Consider the following 26,013-nt stretch of genomic DNA (forward strand, 5'->3'; position numbering starts at 1 on the left):
ACTTTGCTGAAGTTGCTTATAATCTTAAGGAGATTTTGGGCTGAGACAGTTGGGTCTTCTAAATATACAATTATGTCATATGCAAACAGAGACAATTTGACTTCCTCTTTTCCTAATTGAATACTCTTTATTTCCTTTTCTTGCCTGATCACTTTGGCTAGAACTTCCAATACTGCATTGAATAGGAATGGTGAGAGAAGGAACCCTTGTTTAGTGACAATTTTCAAAGGGAATACAGAGATTACTAAAAATTACTCTATACACATACACCAGTAAATCTAAAAGAAATGGATAAATTCCTTACACCCTCCAAAGACTAAACCAGGAAGAAGTTGAATCCCTGAATAGACTAATAACAAGGTCTGAAGTTGACGCAGCAATTCATAGCCTAACAACCAAAAAAAGTCCAGGTCTAGATGAGTTCATAGCCGAATTCTACCAGACGTACAAAGAGGAGCTGGTACCATTCCTTCTGAAACTATTCCAAACAATACCAAAAGAGGGAATACTCCCTAACTTATTTATGAGACCAACATCATTCTGATACCAAAACCTGGCAGAGACACAACTAAATAAGAAAATTTCAGGCCAATATCTATGATGAACATAGATGCAAAAATCTTCAGTAAAATACTGGCAAACTGAATGCAAAAGCACATCAAAAAGATTATCCATCACAATCAAGTAGGCTTCCTCCTGGGGATGCAAGGATGGTTCAACATAGGCAAATCTATAAACATAATCCATCACATAAACAGAACCAAAGACAAAAACCACATGATCATTTCAATAGATGCAGAGAAGGCCTTCGACAAAATTCAGCAGCCCGTTCTGCTAAAAACTCTGAATAAACTAGTTATCAATGGAACGTATCTTAAAATAATAAAGGCTATCTATGACAAACCCACAGCCAATATCATACTGAATGGGCAGTGTACCTTTTTTTAAAAGTCATGACTCAAAAGTTAACTAAGTAGAAAAATCTCTTCTTAAGGGTTTCAGTGATAAACAGACCAAATTTTATTGTGTGTTTCTTCCTGTTACTGTATTGATTCAAACTCTACACATCTCTGGTATTTTTCTCCCTCTAAAGTGAAATGTCTGTTAGCATGTGCGTGATAGAAAGTTCTCTCTCACCTGACATCCTTCAGTTCATTTGATAAAAGTATTTTTCCAATAGCTTGTTCTGGTTTTGTTTGTGAGTATAAATTGATCACTAACTTTGTGGCTTCTATAATAAATCCATTGGCAGTAGTTTGACTTGTACCTGATTTCCTTATAAGTAATGTAAATTCAAATAAATCCATTGTATTTTTGGCTCTTTAACAAGAAAATTCATCACTTTTGTGCTGGAAAGCATTATTTAGTACTTGTTCTGGAAAGACTCCTACAGGTCTCTAGGCTTTGTTTGAAAGTGAAACAAAAACTGTGATGTCTTCAGGCCACTGGTCACCAAGTTTCTTTCTTTTTTAATTTTTATATATTTTTTGAGACAGGGTCTCACTCACATTATCTGGGCTTGGGTGCAGTGACGTGATCATGGCTAACTGCAGCCTCGACTCCCATGCTCAGATGTTTCTCCCACCTCAGCCTCCCAGGTAGCTGGGACTACAGGCATGCTCCACCATGGCTGGCTAATTTTTTGTATTTTTAGTAGAAATGGGGTTTTGCCGTGTTGCCCAGGCTGGTCTTGAACTCATGGTCTCAAGCAATCCACCAACCTCAGCCTTCCAAAGTGCTGGGATTGTAGGCATGAGCCACAACACCCAGTCTTCTGACCAGATTTAATGGCAGGTAGCTAGGAGCAAATAGATTGATGACTCAATAAGTTAAAAACTTAAATATTCATTATCTTAATTTTCTTTTTATTTATTTATTTATTTTTTTGAGACAGAGTTTTGCTCTTGTTACCCAGGCTGGAGTGCAATGGCGCGATCTCGGCTCACCGCAACCTCTGCCTCCTGGGTTCAGGCAATTCTCCTGCCTCAGCCTCCTGAGTAGCTGGGTTTACAGGCACGCGCCACCATGCTGAGCTAATTTTTTGTATTTTTAGTAGAGACGGGGATTCACCATGTTGACCAGGATGGTCTCAATCTCTTGACCTCGTGATCCACCCGCCTCGGCCTCCCAAAGTGCTGGGATTACAGGCTTGAGCCACTGCGCCCGGCCCATTATCTTAATTTTCTATTTATAACTTTGCTTTTCTGCTGCTTTTGTGATGTCACTCTCATCCTAATACATTCACATTTATAGTCTATATTCACTGTATTGGAGTCCTGTTAATTTCAAAATTTATTGTTTTTATAAGTTGCATTATTTACGGTTCTGTTTTCACTACTTTTAATTCTTTCGTGACTCATTGAACCATTTTTATTGCTGGGAGATATGATAAAGCATACAACAAAAATGCAGACTTAGTAAATGCAAGCAGCACTCAAAAGACATAAAAATACATTAGCTGAGATGAACTTAATGTGGTAATGAATGTGAATGATATATGTAGTATTTGTAGAACTCTGACAACCTTTAAAATAATTATGTTCAATAAGACTACTGTAAGATTTCTGGGACAATAATCCTACCTTCCAAGTTACTGAAAGATAGGTAGTCTACACTTTGAAAATCGCTGAGTTAGAGGACCACAATGCACTAATGCTATTATGTCTAATTAGTTGACTGCAAGTGTTAGATGTCTTCAGAATGGTTATCTCTTTTGTTTTATAATAACTATATTTCCATGCTTACTATAAGAATTGAAGACTGTTCATTTGCACTTTGTTTTGTTTGGATGTAAATGGGGAAAATTGTAATGGTACTTAGAGTTAAAAATTAATTTTTAAAAAAAGTCTTCGTACCAAAATATTTACTTTCCTTTAGGTTTTTCATTGGTTCTTCATACTCTTTAACTGATTGAGCTATAGATTTGCTTAAATAGAAAAAATAAATTTTACAATTAGATGGGGACTAGGAGGCAATGAGGAAGTCAAGAGAAAGGGGATCTGAAGTACTCCATCTTATGCACATGTAAGTATCTTCTTGAATTCTGTAGGCATTTTAGTACCTACTATTTCTTCTTTTTCTTCCTTTCCTCCTTCTCCCAGAAATAAAAAGAAAATAGTAAGGAACTTAACATTCACAAAGTTAAACAAGGTACTTTTTTAAAAGTATGGTTTTATTTTCATTTTATTGCCTGGAGCCAGCCTTACAGGCCCAGTCTCTGTCTCTCTCTCTTTTACCTATACATTTACTGATTAGATTGTCAGCTACATTCATAGCAGTCTCTGACAGAGAATAAAGCTATGTTTACAGAATTTCAAATCATGTTTTCTTTCTCTTTTCTGATGTGTTAGTCTTGTGCTACCATCTCCCTATTATCTAAGGTCAAAAAGCTTATCTTTGATTCTTTCACACTTTTCATGTAGTCAGTGTTCCAAAACTTAATCAGTCTCTTCTAAGATAGAACCTTCTTTATTTTCTACACTGCTACATTTTGGTCCAGGTGCCCATATGCTGTCTGAGATTGCAATGGCTTAGTCAGACACATTGATTCTAGGTTCTCCTTCTTCTAATATTTCAGTTTATGTCTTAAAAATTACTTTTATTTGGTATTAGCATTCCTCTTTTATCTGCCTTATGTCCTCAAAGTTTAGACAGTGTCTGGAACTTAATGCTGCCCTAAGCAATCATATTTTCTGCTATTCTCCAACATGGGAAGGTAACTCTAATTTGCTTAGTACTGGTTTTATGCCAGGAAATGTGCTAAGCACTTCATACATATTACAACTTTAAATCCTCAAAACTACCTTGTACAGTTGATATTTCAATGTCCTTTTTAAATGTTCTGAGATTCACAGAAGTTAATAAAACTTGTTCAAAATCACAGTTAGCATGGGTGGAATAGGAATTTGAATTATTCATTTCTAAGATCCCCCAATTCCTGTGTTTTTTCCACATCTTTCTCTTGTAATGTTTAAAATCACTTTTTGTCAGAATGACTTTTCTTAGTATCCCATAGCATATCTATTTTTAATATGATAACATTATAATGTGGCTTGCTCTTCTTGCAATTCTATTTCTGCCTATCCAAATTGTATCTATGTTTAAATACCAACTTAAATTGATTTTTGTCTATATCTCTGAAATTACCTTTGTTGTTAATCTTTCTCTGAACTTTTGTAGCTCTCTTAATGTCTTATTCTATTTTCTGTAGTTTATACATGTTAATCTTACATTCTCAACTGGGTAGGAATTCTTCAAGGGCAAAAGCCAAATTTATGCTGCTGCTTTAAATTTAAAGCTCCATAGGCAGGGAGGGCACAGACCCTAGAAGACTCTAAATAAATCTTTAGTGGCTGATTGATCATGCAGTGAAATTTTTAGATTTGTTCTAGTTTTCAAAAATTTAAATTTAAATCATTTTTGTCTACCTGCATCTTCTCCTATACTAGTTTGTGTTAATAATTAAAAGGTAAATTTAAAGTCTGAACTACTACAGTTAGAATTAATTGCTGGGAGGGCCATATATTTTACTTTAAAATTTCATTTCATTCAGTTCTTATGATGCTATTAGAATGAGCTGTCTTAATATTTAAATTCTGTGAGTTAATATGATGAAAAATAAAAATGACATCTAGTAAGACTTTCAACTTCCTGACCTGATCTGCCCAGTAACTTATTTTTGGAATATCATCAGACTATGTGACATATTAGAAATAATCTCAAATGCCCGTTCTACAATTAATAAATGTCATCAATAGGGATTAAAAGTTTAGTGGCAAATTGAACCAACTGTGTTCAGAATAAACTTAAGTAGTTTTGTTACTTTTTTTTTTTTTTGGAGACAGAGTCCCACTCTGTCACCCAGGCTGGAGCGCAGTGTCGCAATCTCAGCTCACTGCAACCTCCACCTCCAGGTTCAAGCAATTGTCCTGCCTTGTATGGTCCATATGCACGTGTAGTCCCAGCTACTGTACAAGTGCATACGCTCCACCACACCAGCCTGTTTTTTTTTAATACTTTTAGTAGAGATGGGGTTTCATCATGTTGGCCAGTGTGATCTTGAACTCCTGCCCTCAGGTGATCTGCCCAGCTTGGCTTCCTAAAGTGCTGGGATTACAGGCATGGGCCACCATGTCAGCCTAGTTTTGTTACCTTTTTTTTTTTTTGTTAATGGAGTCTCGCTGTGTCGCCAGTCACCAGGCTAGAATGCAATGCTGTGAACTTGTCTCACTGCAACCTCCGCCTCCCGGGTTCAAGCAATCCTCCTGCCTCAGCCTCCCCAGTAGCTGGGACTACAGGTGCTTGCCACCACGCCCAGCTAATTTTTCTATTTTAAATATAGAGACAGGGTTTCACCTTGTTGGCCAGGATGGTCTCAATCTTTTGACCTCATCATCTGCCCACCTCGGCCTCCCAAGGTCCTGGGATTATAGGCGTGTGCCATTGCACTCAGCTGACTGCTGTTCTTTAATTATAGTGAAACATTTTTCATCAGTTTGCTTTGAGGTTAGGTGGATACATTGATGTAAACTTCCTTTTACCTTATAACTATTGAATACCCATGTACATAACAAATATATACAAGTCTAAAAGAGTAATTTATTACTTTTTCCTGCTAATTACTAATTTAAATTAATTCTTCAATTCTTTTCAGTTATTCCATAAAGAATGTGTAATTTACACTGGGTTTAATCTGATTTTCTAGTCCTATATACCATTATTTACCATTTTAATTCTAATTGTATTTTTCTGAGTTAATGTTTTTCTGTGTAAGATTAATGTTTTTCTGTGTAAACTTAATCTTTTTTCCTTTCTTCTTATTGTCGCACCATAAGATTAGATGAGATGCTTTCAAAGGGATGACTTTATTTAGAAATGAAAGGTTTAGTTCATAGTGTCCAGTATTAACATTTTTCTAGTTTTTAGGGTATTTCTTTGAAACAGATCACTTCTTTTTTGGAGTTGGTTTCTATTTTAGTTTAGATTTTAAAAATCATTAAGCAGTAGAAACAGTTATGATTAGCTTAGGCAAGAAAACTTTTTTGAAGGATACTGAGTGATTCTCAGATTTGAATTAAAAACTAAACAATTAGGTCATGGGAAAGTTGGAAACCAAGGGATTTGGGAGTGCTCAGAGGCATGAGCTAGAAGATGTCACTTTTTGAGGGTTACCATCAGCTAATAAACCCCCATTGCTTTTTCTTTGTTCTCAAAATTTAATTCCTCGGAGAGCAAAAAAAAAAAAATGAGTTGAATGACTTGCCTCCACCTTTTGTCATTGGTGATGATAGCTTGTGTGTTTGTGTGGTATGGTAGTGCTTAGTATACAGAATTATGTGACTGGCTATCCTGCTGAAACCATTGGACTTTGGAATGAAGTGTAGTTATTTAAATGAATCAAGGAAGGGATTCTGGACAGATAAAAACAAGAGGTATCCACTAAAATGATGCTTTTGTTGTCAGATACATACATGTACACAAGTCCAGGATGCTTACCCATGTCATGTTGCAGCTATCTTACATACAGCTGCAGACACACTCACCTTATCCCCAGTAGTGGAAACCTAAAGTCCCATCCAGCTACTGCAGCATTTTGTTTGATAATTAGGAAAAGTAAGTTGTAGAGATTAATTTGATTGGAGGGTGGTGGAAGCTAGATTGTAAGAAGTTAGGTGAGATTGGTGAAAAATAAACAAATAGAGATCACAAATTAAATGATCTTCATTAGATGACTTAAAGGTAAAGCAACCACATTGTCATTTTAAGAGTAAAAAGATGCACTATAAACAATTACTCTGTAACACCTTATACCAGGACATTTGGCAACCTTATTCTGTACCTGTGGTTGTTTTCTATATTCAGGAAATGGTATATTGTGTTTAATAATTCTTGTTGAGTTATTTTTAAGTGTTAATATTTTTTGAATAATAATCACTCATGACTTTTGGTTTCCTAAACTGAATATTGTCTTTGACATCTATTACAGTGCCAACTGTTTAAGATTTTTTATTAAGATAAAAAATAAGGTTATATCATATACAACAGATAATTAACAATGAAGAGGAAAAATAGAAACCTCAAAATTGGAAGTTTGTATTTTGATATCTTCTATAGAATATAGGCTTCCTAGTTTGACGTGGTTAAGATAACTTTGGGGACTCCATATTTTTTTAAAACGTATTTGCTTTCTTTTCCTCTATATGTAGTCATGTGTATGGTTATTTTGCTCGTGTGATGTAATGATACTGTTTGTTGTGAAACTTTTTTTTTTTAGCTGACATCTGAAATGTTTGAAGCAGATCTTGAGAAGGCATTGTTGCTAAGTAAATTAGAATATGAAGAACGCAAAAAGGTATTTACATAGTTATTGATTTTGATATTTTAGAAGTTTAACTGGTGAAAAGTTAAAACCAACCTACTTGAATTTTACATAAAATTTCTTTTATAAAGTTTGTCAAAAAATTAATTATTGTAATAAAATATTACCAAGACATGTTTATAATAGGATTTCTTCTTGTTTTGAGAGAGAACAGAAATAATTGGACTAAGCTTTGTCCGGTGACTTGGAATGTTTGGTTAAGGAGTTTCCCCACCCAAGATTAAGGGAAGAGAGAAAATAAAATTCACAAAAGATGATTAATTTAATTTATTTTTAGTATTATTTTTTCTTGGGACCGAGTCTCACTCTGTTGCCCAGGCTGGAGTGCAGTGGCATGATCTCAGCTCACTGTAACCTCTGCCTCTCAGGTTCGAGAGATTCTCACATCTCAGCCTCTTGAGTAGCTGGGACTAGAGGTGTGAGCTACCACACCCAGCTAATTTTTGTTTTTTTGTAGAGATGAGATTTCACCATGTTGGCCAGTCTGTACTTGAACTCCTGAGCTCTGCTGATCCACTTACCTCGGCCTCTCAAAGTGCTACAGGCGTAAATTTTCGATTATTTTCATTTTAAATGAACATAGAAATAAGTGGATTTAAAATTTTAACATGGCTACTACTACAGGGGCATTTATTAAGAGACCCTCTGCCAGAGATGCACTATAATCAAGTAAATAGGCCATTTCTGAAATTTTGGCCTTGAAAACTCAGCATTTGTCACTGAGCTTTGATAATAGGTTGTGTGTTGAAATCCATTTTATAGCTTGTTATTGTAGGAGTATTTAAGTAAAGAGAAGTGTTGGTTTACAGTTTCTGTATTTAAATTGTGTGAGTATTCATTATCTTAATCTCATTTAATAGTTTAGTCCTTAACATTTATTGGGATTGTTTTTTGGTTCATAACATTTGTTTAAGCTGTGATTACTCAGTGGTTGATCATAAATGGCCTCTGGTCATCTTTAAGACTTCTTGGCCATGTTCTTGGACATTAGTGTCTTCATCCAAAATGGAAAGAAGCAAATAATTAAAATTCACAGCAGCAACTCAGGAGGCTGAGACAGGAGGAGTGCTTGAGGCTAGGAGTTTGAGACTAGCTTGGGTTAACACAGCAAGACCCTATCTCTAAAAATATATACGTATATATATTTTAAACTAGCTGGGCATGGTAGTTGGTGTGAGCATGTAGTCCCAGGTACTTGGGAGGCTGAGGTGGGAGAATCCCTTGAGCCCAGGAGTTAGAGGATGCAGTAAGCTATGATCGTGCCATTGTACTCCTCCTGCCTGGGCAACAAAGGGAGATCCCATCTTAACAAAAAAATTCACAGCATTGATTTTGCTACTTATTTATAGTTCAAGGGAAGAGGAAAAAAGTTGTCAATAAAGTGGGCTGTGTATATTATGTGTGTTTCTTTTCTATATTCCTCTTTCTGTTATGCCAAATGATGAAGAATGAACTATGACCATTATTGTTACATATACATTTAGACACAAAGCAGAAAAATTACAAAAATTGATACAGCTGGTTTTACTATGATTTAATCATTTAAGTGGACTATCAGGTTACACTGGAAAAGTAATCCTGTCTTGCTCAATTAGAAGATAAAATTTATAAAATAGAATATTATCATACAAAGGTGACTTCTTGCTGTTAGATTTATGGATGTATGTCTAGATTCTAAAGCTAGAAGGTTCACCTGTATCCTTAGAAGAGAAGTAAATAGTGCTGATAAAATGTCATACTCCCAGCCGGTGTTCTTTGTGCAGTCATAGGTGCAGTACTCAAAATCATTGGTTTTAGCAGACAATAATGACTAAGAGAAAGGAAGAACTTCTTTTGTATGCAATAGGTAGTTTGATGTGATTATACTGATGTGTAGTCATTGAGATAAAAGTCAATATTCCAATAAAATAACTCTTAATACAATTGTTTTAGCCTAAGGATTTTTATAACAGATAACTACAGTTTGGGATGGCATTTTCTACTCTGTTCTACCAGTTATTCATCAAGTATTTATTGAATAGCTAAAATGCGCCCTTTGAGTTTAGTGGAAGGAGACATAGTGTATAGTATTGAGAGATAGATGTGTGTTCTCAGTGCAGTGGAAATTCAGAAAAATAGAAGACTTTTGACTGCCTTTGAGTATACATTTCAGGAAAGGATTCTCAAAAAAGAGTCTTATTAGATGTATTAGAAGTTCATGAGATAGACAAGAGGAAAGGTAGGCATGAAGGAAGGAATGGCAAGTATATAACATGTACCCATGAAAGAATATAGCATAATTTGAAAAACTGTCATTTAAGGACCTAGAACTTCTGGAGATACAGCCAGAAGGATAGGACATAAATTACCTCATGTACTCAGCAAGGAGATTGGGTTTTATACGTCCATCAGCAGAAAGCTGTTTAATCATTTTAACTTTTAGATTGATTTTGGGTTTTTATTTTAGAAACTCATGTGTAACAGTATACAAGATGGATTGAGGAGCTAAAATTAGAGACTGTTGCAGTATCCAAGCAAAAGAAGATAGGGTGAATGACAAAATGTACAAGGAAGAGAGAACATATTTAAGAGATCTTCAGGAGATAAGTTAAACAAGACCTAGTAATTAATTGGCTATAAGGTGTATAGGAGAGTAGGCAGGGATACTCTGAGCTTTCCAACTTAGACACGTAGGTGGTGGCAGCATAACAAGGTACTTCATAAAGGATAGAGTGGGGAAGGCAGGGTGGTGAGATGGGAAGATAGAATACATCTACTGTGGAGATGCTTATTGAACATTGCAGTTTCGTTGTCTCTGTACAGAAATAGTTTGTTGGCAGAACTTTAAACTTTGAGATTGAAGAGCAGTGGGTATAAAGCATAAAAAAATAGGTTAAGAGTGCGATAATGTGAACAACAGCTACATTTTTTAGAAGGTTGAGAAAAGAAGCCAGCAAAGGAGACTTAGCAGTAGTTAGAAATATATTAAGAACACCAAGAGATGCTTGAAAAAAATAATGTGTTTGTGGATTTGGCAATAAATAGGAGGTTTACCTTAATTTTAGTGTCAGAGAACCGGCAGAAGCCAGATTTCAGTGGGCTGAGGCAGGAAATTGCTGATTATGGTCTTAAATTTGGTCTTGAAAGGAAGAAGGTAGCAATGAGGAGGGGGGTTACAAACTAAGTATGACTTTTTGTTTGTTTGTTTTATTTTAATGTTTAAGACGTAAGGATTGAGTAAATATATAAGGAGGTATCCCTTTATGCAATTTGGCTAGCCTAAATTTTATTTTTTTATTAGCCTTTTATCTTTAAAAAGTAAACTTTAAGAAACATATTACTTATTGATGAGTTTATTTTACAATTTGTAAACTGAACTTAATCGTTGCTAATTCTTTTTAGGAGTATGAAAATGCTGAAAATGCTTCAACTCAGTCCAAAGTTATGAATAAAAAAGATAAAAGAAAAAATCATCAGGGAAAAGACAAACCTCTCACAGTATCACTAAAAGATTTTCATTCAGAAGGTAATATATATACAGTGCTATTATCCTAAAATAACTATTTTACCTCTATTTTATACTTCAGTTGTAAATATCTAATTTTAAAAAAGTAAAAGTTGTTTATGTATTGTGTAGAATGTTAAAAAATGTAAACCTGTGTCTTAGTTTGCTTTGTACTGCTGTAGAGTACTTGAGACTGGGTTATTTATAATGAATGGAAATTTACTGGCTCACAGTTGTGGAAGCTGGTATATTAAGATGCCAGCATCTGGTGAGGGTCTTCTTAACAAGCGATCACATGCAAGAGTGAAAGCAAGAGGGTGGGAGAGCAAGAGGGGACCAAATTTGCCCTTTTATAACCAATGCCACTTGTGAGGATGTGGCTCTCATGAGCCTAAAGATCCCACCTCTTAATATTGTTGCATGGCAATTAAGTTTCTTTCTTCTTTTTTTTAAGACAGAGTCTCACTCTGTAGCCCAAGCTGGAGTGCAGTGGCACAGTCGCAGTTCACTGCAACCTCCCCCTCTGGGGCTCAAGCGATTCTCATGCCTCAGCCTCTCGATTAGCTGGGACTGCAGGTGCGTACCACCATGCCCAGCTAATTTTTTGTATTTTTTACAAAATTTTTGTATTTCACCATGTTGCCCTGGGTGGTCTCAAACTTCTGAGCTCAGGAGATCCACCAGCCTCAGCTTCTGAAAGTGCTGTAACTACACGCATGAGCCACTGTGCCTGGCAGCAATTAAATTTCAGCATGAGTTTTAGAAGGGACAAAACTGTTTGGAAATAAACTAAAACCATTTGGCGTTTTAAAGTAATTTAAAATCAGAAATTTTGACTCCTGACCTCAGGTGATCCTCCCACCTCAGCTTCCAAAAGTGCTTTGATTACAGGCTTGAGCCACCGTGCCTGGTCCATTTGTATTTTTTATCAAATGGAGAAGACAGAAGGAATTTTACTATCCACTAAACTTTTGAAGACAAACCACAAAGCACATTATTTTTAATATGGGAAATGCTAAAAATCCTTAGCCTCCGCTGTGCAATGTGGTAGCTACTATTCCTGTGTGGCAGCTTAAATAAAAATTAAAATGAAAATGTAGTTTTTAATTGCATTAGCCATATTTCAAGTGCTCAGTAGCCACATATGACTAGTGGCTTCCATGTTAGTCCAGGTATAGATCATTACTATCATCACAGAAACTTATTGAACACTGCTTTGTCTATACCAGTCAGAATAGTTGCTCACCATATGAACAGCTGTTTGTTCATTGACAGAGCATTTTATTTGATTCTTATGAATTCAGCTTTAGTACATTGGGCATTGTTTAATGATAAATATTACCATTGCGGTAATTTCGAAAAGAACCTAAATACTGCTTTCAGAAATGAGCCTTTTTTTTGAAAATCAGAGAATATGTTTAGAAGATTATATTGTTTTCCTTTGAGGATCAAGAATGCTTTTACCCATAGGCTTCCAGTGATTAAGTTGCTTTGTTTTGGGGTTAAAGAACAAATACATATTAAAATTTCCAAATTTTGGCTGGGTGAGGTGGCTTATGCCTGTAATCCTAGCACTTTGGGGGACCAAGGCAGGCGGATCCATTTGAGGTTAGGAGTTTGAGACCAAACTGGCCAACATGGTGAAACCCTGCTTCTACTAAAAATATAAAAATTAGCAGGGCCTGAAATCCCAGCTACTCCGGAGGTTGGGGCAGGAGAATCGCTTGAACCCAGGAGGCGGAGGTTGCAGTGAGCCGAGTTTGCGCCACTGCACTCCCTCCTGGGACAACAGAGCGAGACTTGTCTTTAAAAAAAAAAATAGGCCGGGTGGCTCATGCCTATAATCCCAGTACTTTGGTAGGCTGAGGCAGGTGGATCACCTGAGGTCAGGAGTTTGAGACCAGCCTGGCCAACATGGTGAAACCCCATCTCTACTAAATGCAGAAAAATTCACCAGGCATAGTGGTGCATGCCTTAATCCCAGCTACTCGGGAGACTGAGGAAGGAGAATTGCTTGAACCCAGGAGGTAGAGGTTGCAGTGAGCCAAGATTGTGTCATTGCACTCCAGCCTGGGCAACAAGACTGAAACTGCACCTAAGGAATCTATTTTGGGCCACATGCAGTGGGCCATACTTATAATCCCATTGATTTGGGAGGCCAAGGCAGAAGGATTGCTTGAGGCTAGGAGCCAGAGGCTAGCTACAGTGAGCTATACATATGCCACTGCACTCCAGCCTTGGCAACAGTGTGAGATCTTGTCTCTTAAAAAAAGGAAGAAATATATTGTATTAAAAACTAGGGAGAAAGATGGAAAGAATGCCTTCTAAAACTCCTATTTTCCACATTTGATTTCTTTAGTATGTAAATTTATTAGCTCCATTGAGAAAAACATCCATATGTTATTAAAGAGAAGCTACACAGCTTTTGCATGTCATGATGAACGCAGTTGAGGTTCTTTCTTGGGTTCTGACATCACACTGTATGCCAAATAGAACATGCTAGAAGAATGACTGTTTAACTTACCAGGATTTGGAAGTTTGATATGAAGTTGATGACTTTGGCATTTACTGTGTTTATGGACACTATTTTTTTTTGACACTATTCTGATCAAGAAATTCTTTAGAGAACTGGACCAACTTTTTGATTCTCAGTCGTAAGAAAGTCATATTATTTTTAGTCCTTGAGAATAGAAAACTTCTCTATCCACAAGAAGCATTATTAAGTATTAGATATCCTGATCATCTTCAATTTAAATAAAAATACTTCCTAACTATTTGTACTTTATTTATTCACTTAGAGACAGAGTCTTGCTCTGTCCCCCAGGCTGGAGTGCAGTAGCACAATCTTGGCTCACTGTACCCTCTGCCTCCTGGTTCAAATGATTCTTATGCCTCAGTCTCCCAAGTACTTGGGATTACAGGTGTGTGCCACCACGCCTAGCTAATTTTTTGTATTTTTAGTAGAGATGGAGTCTCACCATGTTGTCCAGGCTGGTGTCAAACTCCTGGCCTCAGGTGGTCTGCTCGCCTCAAGCCTCCCAAAGTGTTGGGATTACGGACATGAGACATCGCCCCTGGCCTTATTTGTACTTTAGTTTCAACTGTGTATCTGTGTAGATTCCCTTAGCCTGTCCTCATTCTGCTCTTGGTAATTTCTTTCCAGAAATGCTGTGTTATTTCTAGGCCAATAATTTGTTTCATCTAGATATATTTGTTGTGGGTTATTTTTTTGTGTTTATTCTATAAATATATATATATATATCAGTTTTTAGGATCTTTTCATAGTACTATCAGATCACTATGATACACATTTTTAAAATAAAATAGCAAATAGTTTTAAAAGACACAAATTACTATCCTACCTTTGTGTTACACAAAAGCAGTAATCTGAACATTTTTTGTAGTTATAGTAACCTCTGATTTGATTTTGGACATATTTGTGGCCCCTTGACTTGCTCCCCACAGCCTCCCAAATTATGTGGAACCAAAAAACTAAATTATGTGAAACTCATATGCTTAAAATGCAGTAATATCCCTTGATATGGGTGGCATTTACTAGGATAATAAGACTTGATCCTTAAGCTGAGTAAATTGGTAACAGTATACTGACTTTTAACATCTTAAACCTGGAAAAGTAAATGAGAATCCTAGAAAACCCTTAAGTGACTTCTGTAACTCCTATTATAATTTTGAAATTCTTTCATTTTTTTTCTTTTATATGTTAAATTCCTTCAATGAAGTCTCATCTTTTTTTTTTTTTCATTTACAGATCACGTTAGTAAAAAGACTGAGGTAAGTCTTATTGTAGCCATATTGTAGAAAACACTGATGATTTTAAGAATAATACTTTAATATTTATCAATAAGTCTTTTGTGAGATGTAACCATTTAAAGGACAACCCATAGGTTTGTCTTGAGTGAAGCCAGTAATGATTCTGGCATTATATAAGAATATAAAATGCATTATTATAGAAAAATACGATTATTTGCAAGAAGCGTAATATCATTTGGCTTATCATTCTAATTTGTGTGTATGTGTGAATGAACCAAAGGTTACTTTCTGTGTGCCAAGCTTAAAATCTCAGAGAAAAGTGGTTTAATCTCCCACATTATATTTTACTTTATTAAAAACTTATCCTGAGAAGATGTCTGATAGTATTTTGGAATTATGGAGATTTGAAATGAACTGTGATTCTTTAGATACACTCATGGGTAAGAGTAACCTGATAATATACTTCTCTTGTTAGTGTAGCCTGTACTTCCTAGTGTTGGGGATTTTGGGTTGTTTTGTTCCTGTTATTTAAAGACCGTAGTACAGCCTCTACAAATAATTTTAGTTGGGAGATTGTGGTATTAAAAAATTCTCTTAACATTGAGAAAGATACTAATAAAATATTAAAATTATTTTTAAGGGAATTTTAAAGTTTCATTCTATATGTGTTCTTATTAGTAATTTCATTGATTAACTTTTTTAATCAAGATGGTTCTTGATTTCCCTTTAGTATATATATATTCTAAATAAAATAGCTAATAGTTTTAAAAGATATATATATGGCTTCTGACCTTTTTTTTTTGTTTCAGACATTTGCTTGACAGGCTAGGAAAACAAATCCATCTCTTTAAAAAAAAATTACATCTAAATAATTCTGTATTAATAATTTAGTCTTTAACAACTGTGCATGCAAACACAGAATTGATCTGTTGTTAAAACAGATGGCTGAACTTTTTAAAAGTTATTTGCAAACCATTGTTATCATTTCTTAGATTAAAATTTAAATGACTACCTATATAGACTGAATATTAATTCTGTGTTTGAAGGTAGAAAACATGCTTTTGGACGGATTCCAATTTATTTCTGTTCATTGATTTAAGGGATAGTGTTATACAAATGAGAAAGTAGGTACATATGGTACACACCCTACTCCTAAGATGATTCTGTAAACTTTCATGCTTGCTTTTTCTTCTTTCCTGATTTGAAAGAAGACAAAAAATGCAAATTGACAGGATCCTATTAATATATTAAAGATGGTTGTGTTTAAAAAAGTTTCTGTATGTAGAATAATATATTTTCTCTTACAATTTTAGAGCTGTGTTCTGTCTTGTAAAATAATTTCACATATAATAAAATTCATTTTGAAGATTTCTAATGATTAAGTTCCACATTTGTAAATACATTCTAATTATAATTTATTTCTCTTAACTATATGAAAAAATTGGTTGTAAGAATATGTAATTCACATTACCTTTATTTTTGTTTTTGTTTTTTTAATGTTGAAGTTCAGGAGTTCATGTGTAGGTTTGTTACATAGGTAAACTTGCATCATGGTGGTTTGTTATACAGATTATTTCATCACCTGTCTATTAAGCCGAGTAACCATTTGTTATTTTTCCCGATCTTTTCCCTCCTTCCACCCCCCACTCTCTGGTAAGCCCCAGTGTGTGTTGTTCCTCTCTGTGTGTCCATATGTTCTCATTATTTAGCTCCCATTTATAAGTGAGAACATGCAGTATTTGGTTTTTGTTTCTGCATTAGTTTGTTAAGGATAATGGCATTGAGCTCCATCCATATCTCTGCAGAGTACACAATCTCATTCTTTTTTATGGCTGCATAGTATTCCATGGTGCATATTTACCATGTTTTCTTTATCCAGTCTACCATTGATGGGCATTTAGGTTGATTCCATGTCTGCTATTATGAATAGTGCTTCAGTGAACATACACGTGCATGTGTCTTTATAATAGAATGATATATATTCCTCTGGGTATATACCCATTGGATTGCTGCGTCAAATAGTATTTCTGTTTTTAGTTCTTTGAGGAATTGCCACACTGCTTTCCAGAATGGTTGAACTAATTTACACTCTCACCAACAGTGTATAAGCATTTATTTTTCTCTGTAACTGCCAGTATCTGTTATTATTTATTTATTTTTTTACTTTTTAATAGCCATTCTGACTGGTGTGGGACATATTACCTTTTGATACTTATTAAAAGTATGCAAAAATTATTTTCCATTTCCATCAGAGGTATTACTTTCTGGGACTTAAATATTTAAATGTTACAATGGTTATACCACTGCTCTAGAAATTTAGAAGATCTTTTTTTTCCACAGAGAATCCATAAAAGCCTAAAGAAAATTTCAATTTGATCTCTTAAATAAAATACGTTCTTTGCTCCTACAAATGTAGTTTTGTTAACATTGTATGCTGAATGATTGACTTCATTCGATCTTTAATATGTAACCTAGGCCAAGGGTTTTTTTTTTTTTTTTTTCATGGCTACTCTAAAGTTCCTCACATCTGTGGAGAATAATATCTTTCTTTTCTACCTCCCCTTAAATCAGTTATTTATTGGATAAAATTCAGGAGGGAAAAGATTTTACTTTATTGACAGGTGATGAGATGTTCTTGAACTGTGTATTTGTATTCCTCTAACTGCTAGCTAAACATGGTGTCAGGTTAATTTCATTGTTCTTTTCTTCTTCTGTCTAAAGTAGGTGCTTGTATATACCTCTTCATAAAATATCAACGAATCATGCCTTTTCAGGACTTTTATTTGATTCTGTCTTTTTTTTTTTTTCTGTTGAAGTCATTTTGTTTTTAAATTTTAGTTTGTTGCTTTTTATATGCCAGAACTGTTGGGAAGGGTATCTCATAGATACTCATTTCTCTCTAGTCCCACTTTTATCTGGCCTTCCAAACTTCAATCTTTCTAGTATGTTTGTACTTTTTAAAATCTTAGTGATCATTGTATGTCTTTAAGTCTAAACAGTCAAGTCTTCAATATGCTTGAATACACTATCATTGGAAGAGTACCTAAGAAACTTTAACAGTGGTTGTCAGAGGTGGTGGGGGGTAGATACTGGACAAACGGATAGGAGGAATAGCTTGCTTTTCACAATATAAGCTTCTGAATTTTCTGTCATGTCCATGTACTACTTATGTAAAAATTATATTAAAACCAAAAATTACTGGGTGAAGGAAGGAACCAGGAAACAAACCCAGTCCTATCTGTCTTTACAGCTTACTTCCTTCTTACAGCACTATGCTTCCACATGTCTGCCTTCAGCTGGTTATAAGCGTGGACAAATAATTTATTCACTTTAGGCCCTAGTTATATTATGAAGAGTAATGTTGCATCTATTGATTTCTAAAATTATGATAAATGATCAAGTGCAATTGAAATAAACAATAAAGAAAAATATGCTAAAAAATGAACTCTATTAATGCTACCAACACACGGGAGAGTAGCAGTAATAATATACTATTACATTTTTTATTTTGTTTTTTTTTTTTTAGACTATTACATTTAAAAAGCAAATAAATTTAATCTGGCTTTAAGTAAATCTCACCTAGAATCTGGTTTTACCTAAGTAATTTAACCTATTTTCTATTCTCAATGTGTTTGAGCTCATTCTTGTCACTAAGCCTTTCCTTGTTTGTATGTGTTACATTTGTTAGCTCTTTTTGGTTGTAAGCAACAAAAGCCCAACATAATCAGGATAAACAAAACAGAGATGGTTATTTGGTTAATACAGCCACACCATGTAAGAATAGGGGGAGACCTGACCTCATAGTTGACTGGCTCCAGGCATTTAGACAGCTTTAGGACTCTGCAATTCACTCCCTACTTTCAGCTGCTATCTGTTACTTCACTTCAGGCTAGATAACATGATTACTTGGGGATCTCAGGATTATAGCTTTACAGAATTTCTTATACACTATTAATTAGCTTTTGAGTTTGATAGATTCGACTTATTTCTTCTTCTTTTTCTTTTCCTTTTTTTATCATTTTCATTTTTTAAAAAATATTTTACTGCATTTTAGGTTTTGGGGTACATGTGCAGAACATGCAAGACAGTTGCATAGGTACACACATGGCAGTGTGTTTTGCTTCCTTTCTCCCCTTCACCCACATTTGGCATTTCTCCCCAGGCCATCCCTCCTCAGCTCCCCCTCCCACTGGCCCTCCCCTTTTCCCCTCAATAGACCCCAGTGTTTAGTACTCCCCTCCCTGTGTCCATGTGTTCTCATTTTTCATCACCCGCCTATGAGTGAGAATATGCGGTATTTCATTTTCTGTTCTTGTGTGAGTTTGCTGAGAATGATGTTCTCCAGATTTATCCACGTCCCTACAAAGGACACGAACTCATCATTTCTGATTGCTGCATAATATTCCATGGTGTATATGTGCCACATTTTCCCAGTCCAGTCTATCATCGATGGGCATTTGGGTTGGTTCCAGGTCTTTGCTATTGTAAACAGTGCGGCAATGAACATTCGTGTGCATGTGTCCTTATAGTAGAACGATTTATAGTCCTCTGGATATATACCTAATAATGGGATTGCTGGGTCAAATGGAATTTCTATTTCTAAGGCCTTGAGGAATCACCACACTGTCTTCCACAATGGTTGAACTAATTTACACTCCCACCAAAAGTGTAAAAGTGTTCCTATTTCTCCACATCCTCTCCAGCATCTGTTGTCTCCAGATTTTTTAATGATCGCCATTCTAACTGGCATGAGATGGTATCTCAATGTGGTTTTGATTTGCATCTCTCTGATGACCAGTGACGATGAGCATTTTTTCATATGATTGTTGGCCTCATATATGTCTTCTTTTGTAAAGTGTCTGTTCATATCCTTTGCCCATTTTTGAATGGGCTTGTTTGTTTTTTTCCTGTAAATCTGTTTTAGTTCTTTGTAAATTCTGGATATCAGCCCTTTGTCAGATGGGTAAACTGCAAAAATTTTTTCCCATTCTGTTTGTTGTTGATTCACTCTAGTGACTGTTTCTTTTGCCGTGCAGAAGCTGTGGAGTTTGATTAGGTCCCATTTGTCGATTTTGGCTTTTGTTGCCAATGCTTTTGGTGTTTTGGTCATGAAGTCCTTGCCTACTCCTATGTCCTGAATGGTTTTGCCTAGATTTTCTTCTAGGGTTTTTATGGTGCCAGGTCTTATGTTTAAGTCTTTAATCCATCTGGAGTTAATTTTAGTGTAAGGTGTCAGGAAGGGGTCCAGTTTCTGCTTTCTGCACATGGCTAGCCAGTTTTCCCAACACCATTTATTAAACAGGGAATCTTTTCCCCATTGCTTGTTTTTGTCAGGTTTATCAAAGATTGTATGGTTGTAGATATGTTGTGTTGCCTCCGATGCCTCTGTTCTGTTCCATTGGTGTATATCTCTGTTTTGGTACCAGTACCATGCTGTTTTGATTACTGTAGCCTTGTAGTATAGTTTGAAATCAGGTAGTGTAATGCACCCCGCTGTGTTCTTCTTGCTTAGAATTGACTTGGCTATGCAGGCTCTCTTTTGGTTCCATATGAAGTTCATGGTGGTTTTTTCCAGTTCTGTGAAGAAAGTCAATGGTAGCTTGATGGGGATAGCATTGATTCTGTAAATTACTATGGGCAGTATAGTTGTTTTCCCAATATTGATTCTTCCTAGCCATGAACATGGAATGTTTCTCCATCTGTTTGTGTCCTCTTATTTCGTTGAGCAGTGGTTTGTAGTTTTCCTTGAAGAGGTCCCTTACATTCCTTGTGAGTTGTATTCCTAGGTACTTTATTCTTTTTGTAGCAATTGTGAATGGCAGTTCATTCTTGATTTGGCTTTCTTTAAGTTTGTTATTGGTGTAGAGGAATGCTTGTGATTTTTGCACATTGATTTTATATCCTGAGACTTTGCTGAAGTTGCTTATCAGTTTCAGGAGTTTTTGGGCTGAGGCGATGGGGTCTTCAGGGTATACTATCATGTTGTCTGCAAATAGAGACAATTTGGCTTCCACCTTTCCTATTTGAATACCCTTTATTTCTTTTTCTTGCCTGATTGCTCTGGCTAGAACTTCCAGTACTATATTGAATAGGAGTGGTGAAAGAGGGCATCCTTGTCTAGTGCCGGATTTTAAAGGGAATGCTTCCTATTTGTGCCCATTCAGTATGATATTGGCTGTTGGTTTGTCATAAATAGCTTTTATTACTTTGAGATACGTTCCTCGATACCGAGTTTATTGAGGGTTTTTAGCATAAAGGGCTGTTGAATTTTGTCGAATGCCTTCTCTGCGTCAATTGAGATAATCGTGGTTTTTCTCTTCGGTTCTCTTTATGTGGTGAATTACGTTTATATACTTGCGTATGTTGAACCAGCATTGCATCCCCGGGATGAATCCTACTTGATCATGGTGGATAAGCTTTTTGATGTGCTGTTGCAATTGGCTTGCCATTATTTTATTGAAGATTTTTACATCTGTGTTATTCATGGATATTGGCCTGAAGTTTTCTTTTCTTTTTGAGTCTCTGCTGGGTTTTGGTATCGGGATGATGTTGGTGTCATAAAATGATTTGGGAAGGATTCTCTCTTTTTGGATTATTTGGAATAGTTTCAGAAGGAATGGTAACAGTTCCTCTTTCTGTGTCTGGTAGAATTTGGCTGTAAACCCATCTGGACCTGGGCTTTTTTTTGTGTGGTAGGCTCTTAATTGCTGCCTCAACTTCAGACCTTGTTATTGGTCTCTTCATAGTTTCGACTTCTTCCTGATTTAGGCTTCAGAGGACACAAGTGTCCAGGAATTTATCCATTTCTTCCAGGTTTACTAGTGTATGTGCATAGAGTCATTTGTAATATTCTCTGATGATGGTTTGAATTCCTGTGGGATCTGTGGTGATTTCCCCTTTATCGTTTTTTATTGCATCTATTTGGTTATTCTCTCTCTTTTTTTTTAATTAATCTGGCTAGTGGTCTGTCTATTTTGTTGATCTTTTCAAGAAACCAGCTCTTGGATTTATTGATTTTTTGAAGGGTTTTTCGTGTCTCTATCTCCTTCAGTTCTGCTCTGATCTTAGTTATTTCTTGTCTTCTGCTAGGTTTTAAGTTTCTTTGATCTTGTTCCTTTAGCTCTTTCAGTTTTGACGATAGGGTGTCAATTTTGGATCTCTCCACTCTTCTCATGTGGGCACTTATTGCTATATATTTTCCTCTAGAGACTGCTTTAAATGTGTCCCACAGATTCTGGCATGTTGTGTCTTCATTCTCATTGGTTTTGAAGAGCTTTTTTATTTCTGCCTTCATTTCATTGTTTATCCAATCAACATTAAAGAGCCAGTTGTTCAGTTTCCATGAAGCTGTGCGGTTCTGAGTTAGTTTCTGAATTCTGAGTTCTAACTTGATTGCACTATGGTCTGAGAGACTGTTTGTTATGATTTCAGTTGTTTTGCATTTGCTGAGGAGTGCTTTACTTCCAATTATGTGGTCAATTTTAGAGTAGGTGTGATGTGGTGCTGAGAAGAATGTATATTCTGTGGATTTTGGGTGGAGAGTTCTGTAAATGTCTATCAGAACTTGCTTGTTTGTAAATGTCTATCAGGTTTGCTTGTTCCAGGTCTGAGTTCAAGTCCTGGATATCCTTGTTAATTTTCTGTCTGGTTGATCTGTCCAGTATTGACAGTGGAGTGTTAAAGTCTCCCACTATTATTGTGTGGGAGTCTAAGTCTCTTTGTAAGTCGTTAAGAACTTGCCTTATATATCTGGGTGCTCCTGTATTGGGTCCATATATGTTTAGGATCATTAGCTCTTCTTGTTGTATTGATCCGTTTACCATTATGTAATGTCCTTCTTTGTCTCTTTTGATCTTTGTTGCTTTAAAGTCTATTTTATCAGAGATGAGAATTGCAACTTCAGCTTTTTTTTGCTCTCCATTTGCTTGGTAAATCTTCCTTCCTCCATTCATTTATTTTGAGCCTTTGTGTATCCTTGTATGTGAGATGGGTTTCCTGGATACAGCACACCAATGGGTTTTGGCTTTTTATCCAATTTGCCAGTCTGTGTCTTTTGATTGGTGCATGTAGTCCATTTACGTTTAGGGTTATTATTGTTATATGTGAATTTGATCCTGCCATTTTGATGCTAGCTGGCTGTTTTGCCCATTAGTTGTTGTAGATTCTTCATTATGTTGATGCTCTTTAGCATGTAGTGTGATTTTGGAATGGCTGGTACTGGTTGTTCCTTTCTATGTGTAGTGCCTTTTTCAGGAGCTCTTGTAAAGCAGGCCTGGTGGTGACAAAATCTCTGAGTACTTGCTTGTTCGCAAAGGATTTTAATTTTCCTACACTTATGAAGCTCAGTTTGACTGGATATGAAATTCTGGGTTGAAAGTTCTTTTTTTAAAGGATGTTGAATATTGGCCCCCACTCTCTTCTGGCTTGTAGCGTTTCTGCCGAGAGATCTGCTGTGAGTCTGATGGGCTTCCCTTTGTGGGTGACCCAACCTTTCTCTCTGGCTGCCCTTAGTATTTTCTCCTTTATTTCAACCTTGTTGAATCTGACGATTATGTGCCTTGGGGTTGCTCTTCTTGCGGAATATCTTTGTGGTGTTCTCTGTATTTCCTGCATTTGATTGTTGGCCTGTCTTTCTTGGTGGGGGAAGTTTTCCTGGATAATGTCCTGAAGAGTATTTTCCAGCTTGGATTCATTCTCTTTGTCCCCTTCCGGTACACCTATCAAACGTAGGTTAGGTCTCTTCACATAGTCCCACATTTCTTGGAGACTTTGTTAATTCCTTTTTGCGCTTTTTTCTCTGATCTTGGTTTCTCGTTTTATTTCATTGAGTTGATCTTTGACTTCTGATATGCTTTCTTCTGCTTGGTCAATTCGGCTATTGAAACTTGTGCATGCTTCGCGAAGTTCTCGTATTGTGTTTTTCAGCTCTTTTAATTCATTCATATTCCTCTCTAAGGTATCCATTCTTCTTATCATTTCCTCAAATCCTTTTTCAAATCTTTTTTCAATGTTCTTAGTTTCTTTGCATTGATTTAAAACATGTTCTTTTAGCTCACAAAAGTTTCTCATTACCCACCTTCTGAAGTCTAATTTTGTCATATCGTCACCGTCATTCTCCGTCCAGCTTTGTTCCCTTGCTGGTGAGGAGTTTTGGTCCTTTGTAGGAGGCAAGGTGTTCTGGTTTCAGGTGTTTTCCTCCTTTTTTGCGCTGGTTTCTTCCCATCTTTGTGGATTTATCCACCTGTCGTCTGTGTAGTTGCTGACTTTTCGATTGGGTCTCTGAGTGGACACCCAGATTGTTGATGATGAAGTATTTCTGTTACTTGGTTTTCCTTCTACCAGTCTAGCCCCTCCACTGTATGACTGCTGAGGTCCACTTTAGGCCTTGCTTGTCTGGGGTGCACCTATAGCGGCTGCGGAACAATGAGGGATGCTACCAGTTTCTTTTTCTGCTCTCTTCGTCCCAGAATGATGCCTGCCAAATGTCAGTCTTCTGGATATAGAGGGGTCAGTGAGCTGCTTGAGGAGACAGTCTGTACTTTATAGGAGCTCAAGTGCTGAGCTGTGAGCTCTGTTGTTCATTCAGGGCTATTAGGCTGCTACATTTAATTCTGCTGCAACAGAACTCATAAAAAAAGCCCTTTTTTTCTCAGATGCTCTGTCTCGGCGGGGGGGGGTTGGGGCTTTCTTTGTGAGTGTCCGTTGTGCTGTCCTGCCCAGCTAGGAGGCAGTCTAGTCACTATTTGCCTTCCGAGGCTCCGCCCCGCCGGTGTGAGGTTCGCCCTGTTGCTGCAGCCTCTGCCCTTGTGCTGCGGTCTCCGCCCTGCTGTCACAGGCTATGCCCTGCGGCGTAGTCCCTCTGTTGTAGCGGGTTTCCTCGGCCACAGCAATGGGCGTTTACCTCAGTAGGGTGGATTGCCTCGGAAATGGTGGACAACCCTCCCCTACGGAGCTGCACCGTACTGGGTTCAGCTGTGCCCTAAGGGAATCTCTCCACCGGGAGCGTTTGGAGTCTCCGTTTTGTTTGTCCCTCTGCGCTACTTCAAAAGCTGTTTTCCTGGAATCTCCTGGGCTGGCTCACTGTCCACGTCCCATTCAGTCTCAAGTTCAGCCCTCTGAAATCTCAGATTGCTGGTTCAACAGGGCACCCGGACCAGTGTGCTTTGTGCGGAGCGCTGTGTAGTGCCACTGCGCTACAGCGCCGGCCGCCGGCTGCACCGGCTGCCAGCTGCACCAGCCAAAACCTCTGTCTGGCGTCCCGCCTCTCTTTTATACCTGGGAATTTCCATGTTCTGTGGGCAACAAAGATCCATGTGGAAATGCAGCCCTGACTCACCCTCTCCGCCCATTCACTGAGAGCTTCAATCCTGGGTTGTTCTCACTGCGCCATCTTGAGTCCTCCCCAAAATCTTATCTTTAAAAATTTTATTGGCATGTAGAATTTATACAAAAATTATTTTAAAATGCAGTGTAAGGTTGGGCACGGTGGCTCACACCTGTAATCCCAGCACTTTGGGAGTTCGAGGTGGGCAGTTCACCTGAGATCAGGAGTTCGAGACCAGCCTGGCCAACATGCTGAAACCCCATCTCTACTAAAAATACAAAATTAGTCGACATGGTGGCACATGCCTGTAATTCTAGCTACTCAGAAGGCTGAGATGGGAGAATTGCTTGAACCCGGGAGGTGGTGGTTGCTGTGAGCTGAGATCATGTTGTTGCATTTCAGTCTGGGCGACAAGAGTGAAACTCTGTCTCAAAAAATTTTTAAAAAGCCATGTGAAAGATTGAGCAACAAAAGCTATATTAATCAAGACAGTGTGGTACTGGCATAAGAACAAACATTTACAGGTTGATAGAGTAGGATTAAGAGTTCAGAAACAAACTTGATTTTGGATAGGAGTTTCAACACACTTCAGTCTTCTCAATACATGATGCTGGATATCATCATACAGAAGAGTGAATTTTGAACCCTTCTTCACACCGTGTTCACAAATTAACTAAAAATGAATCACAGAACTAAACATAGGAGGTAAATCTATAAAACTTAGAAGAAAATATAGGAGTAAATTTTTGTGACCTCGAGTTAGGCAGTGGTTTCTTGAATAAAATTGGACTTCATCAAATTTAAAAACTTGTACGGGGTCGGGCCTGGTGGCTCAAGCCTGTAATCCCAGCACTTTGGGAGGCCGAGGCGGGTGGATCACAAAGTCAACAGATTGAGACCATCCTGGTCAACATGGTGAAACCCCGTCTCTACTAAAAATACAAAAAATTAGCTGGGCATGGTGGTGCATGCCTGTAATCCCAGCTACTTGGGAGGCTGAGGCAGGAGAATTGCCTGAACCCAGGAGGTGGAGGTTGCGGTGAGCCGAGATTGCGC

The 26,013-nt window shown here is 37.0% G+C and overlaps 1 protein-coding gene across 1 annotated transcript in view; it reads left to right on the forward strand.

The window, feature by feature from the left end:
- GKAP1 (G kinase anchoring protein 1) overlaps positions 1 to 26,013 on the forward strand; it is a 96,811-nt gene that overhangs the window by 27,805 nt on the left and 42,993 nt on the right. The window contains exons 5-7 of the mRNA XM_002742794.5: positions 7,274 to 7,351; positions 10,760 to 10,883; positions 14,632 to 14,654. Coding sequence (XP_002742840.1) covers positions 7,274 to 7,351; positions 10,760 to 10,883; positions 14,632 to 14,654 — 225 coding nt within the window. The remainder of the gene's footprint in view (positions 1 to 7,273; positions 7,352 to 10,759; positions 10,884 to 14,631; positions 14,655 to 26,013) is intronic.

Source organism: Callithrix jacchus, chromosome 1, assembly GCF_049354715.1.
Source record: "Callithrix jacchus isolate 240 chromosome 1, calJac240_pri, whole genome shotgun sequence".
NCBI classification, from domain to species: domain Eukaryota; kingdom Metazoa; phylum Chordata; class Mammalia; order Primates; family Cebidae; genus Callithrix; species Callithrix jacchus.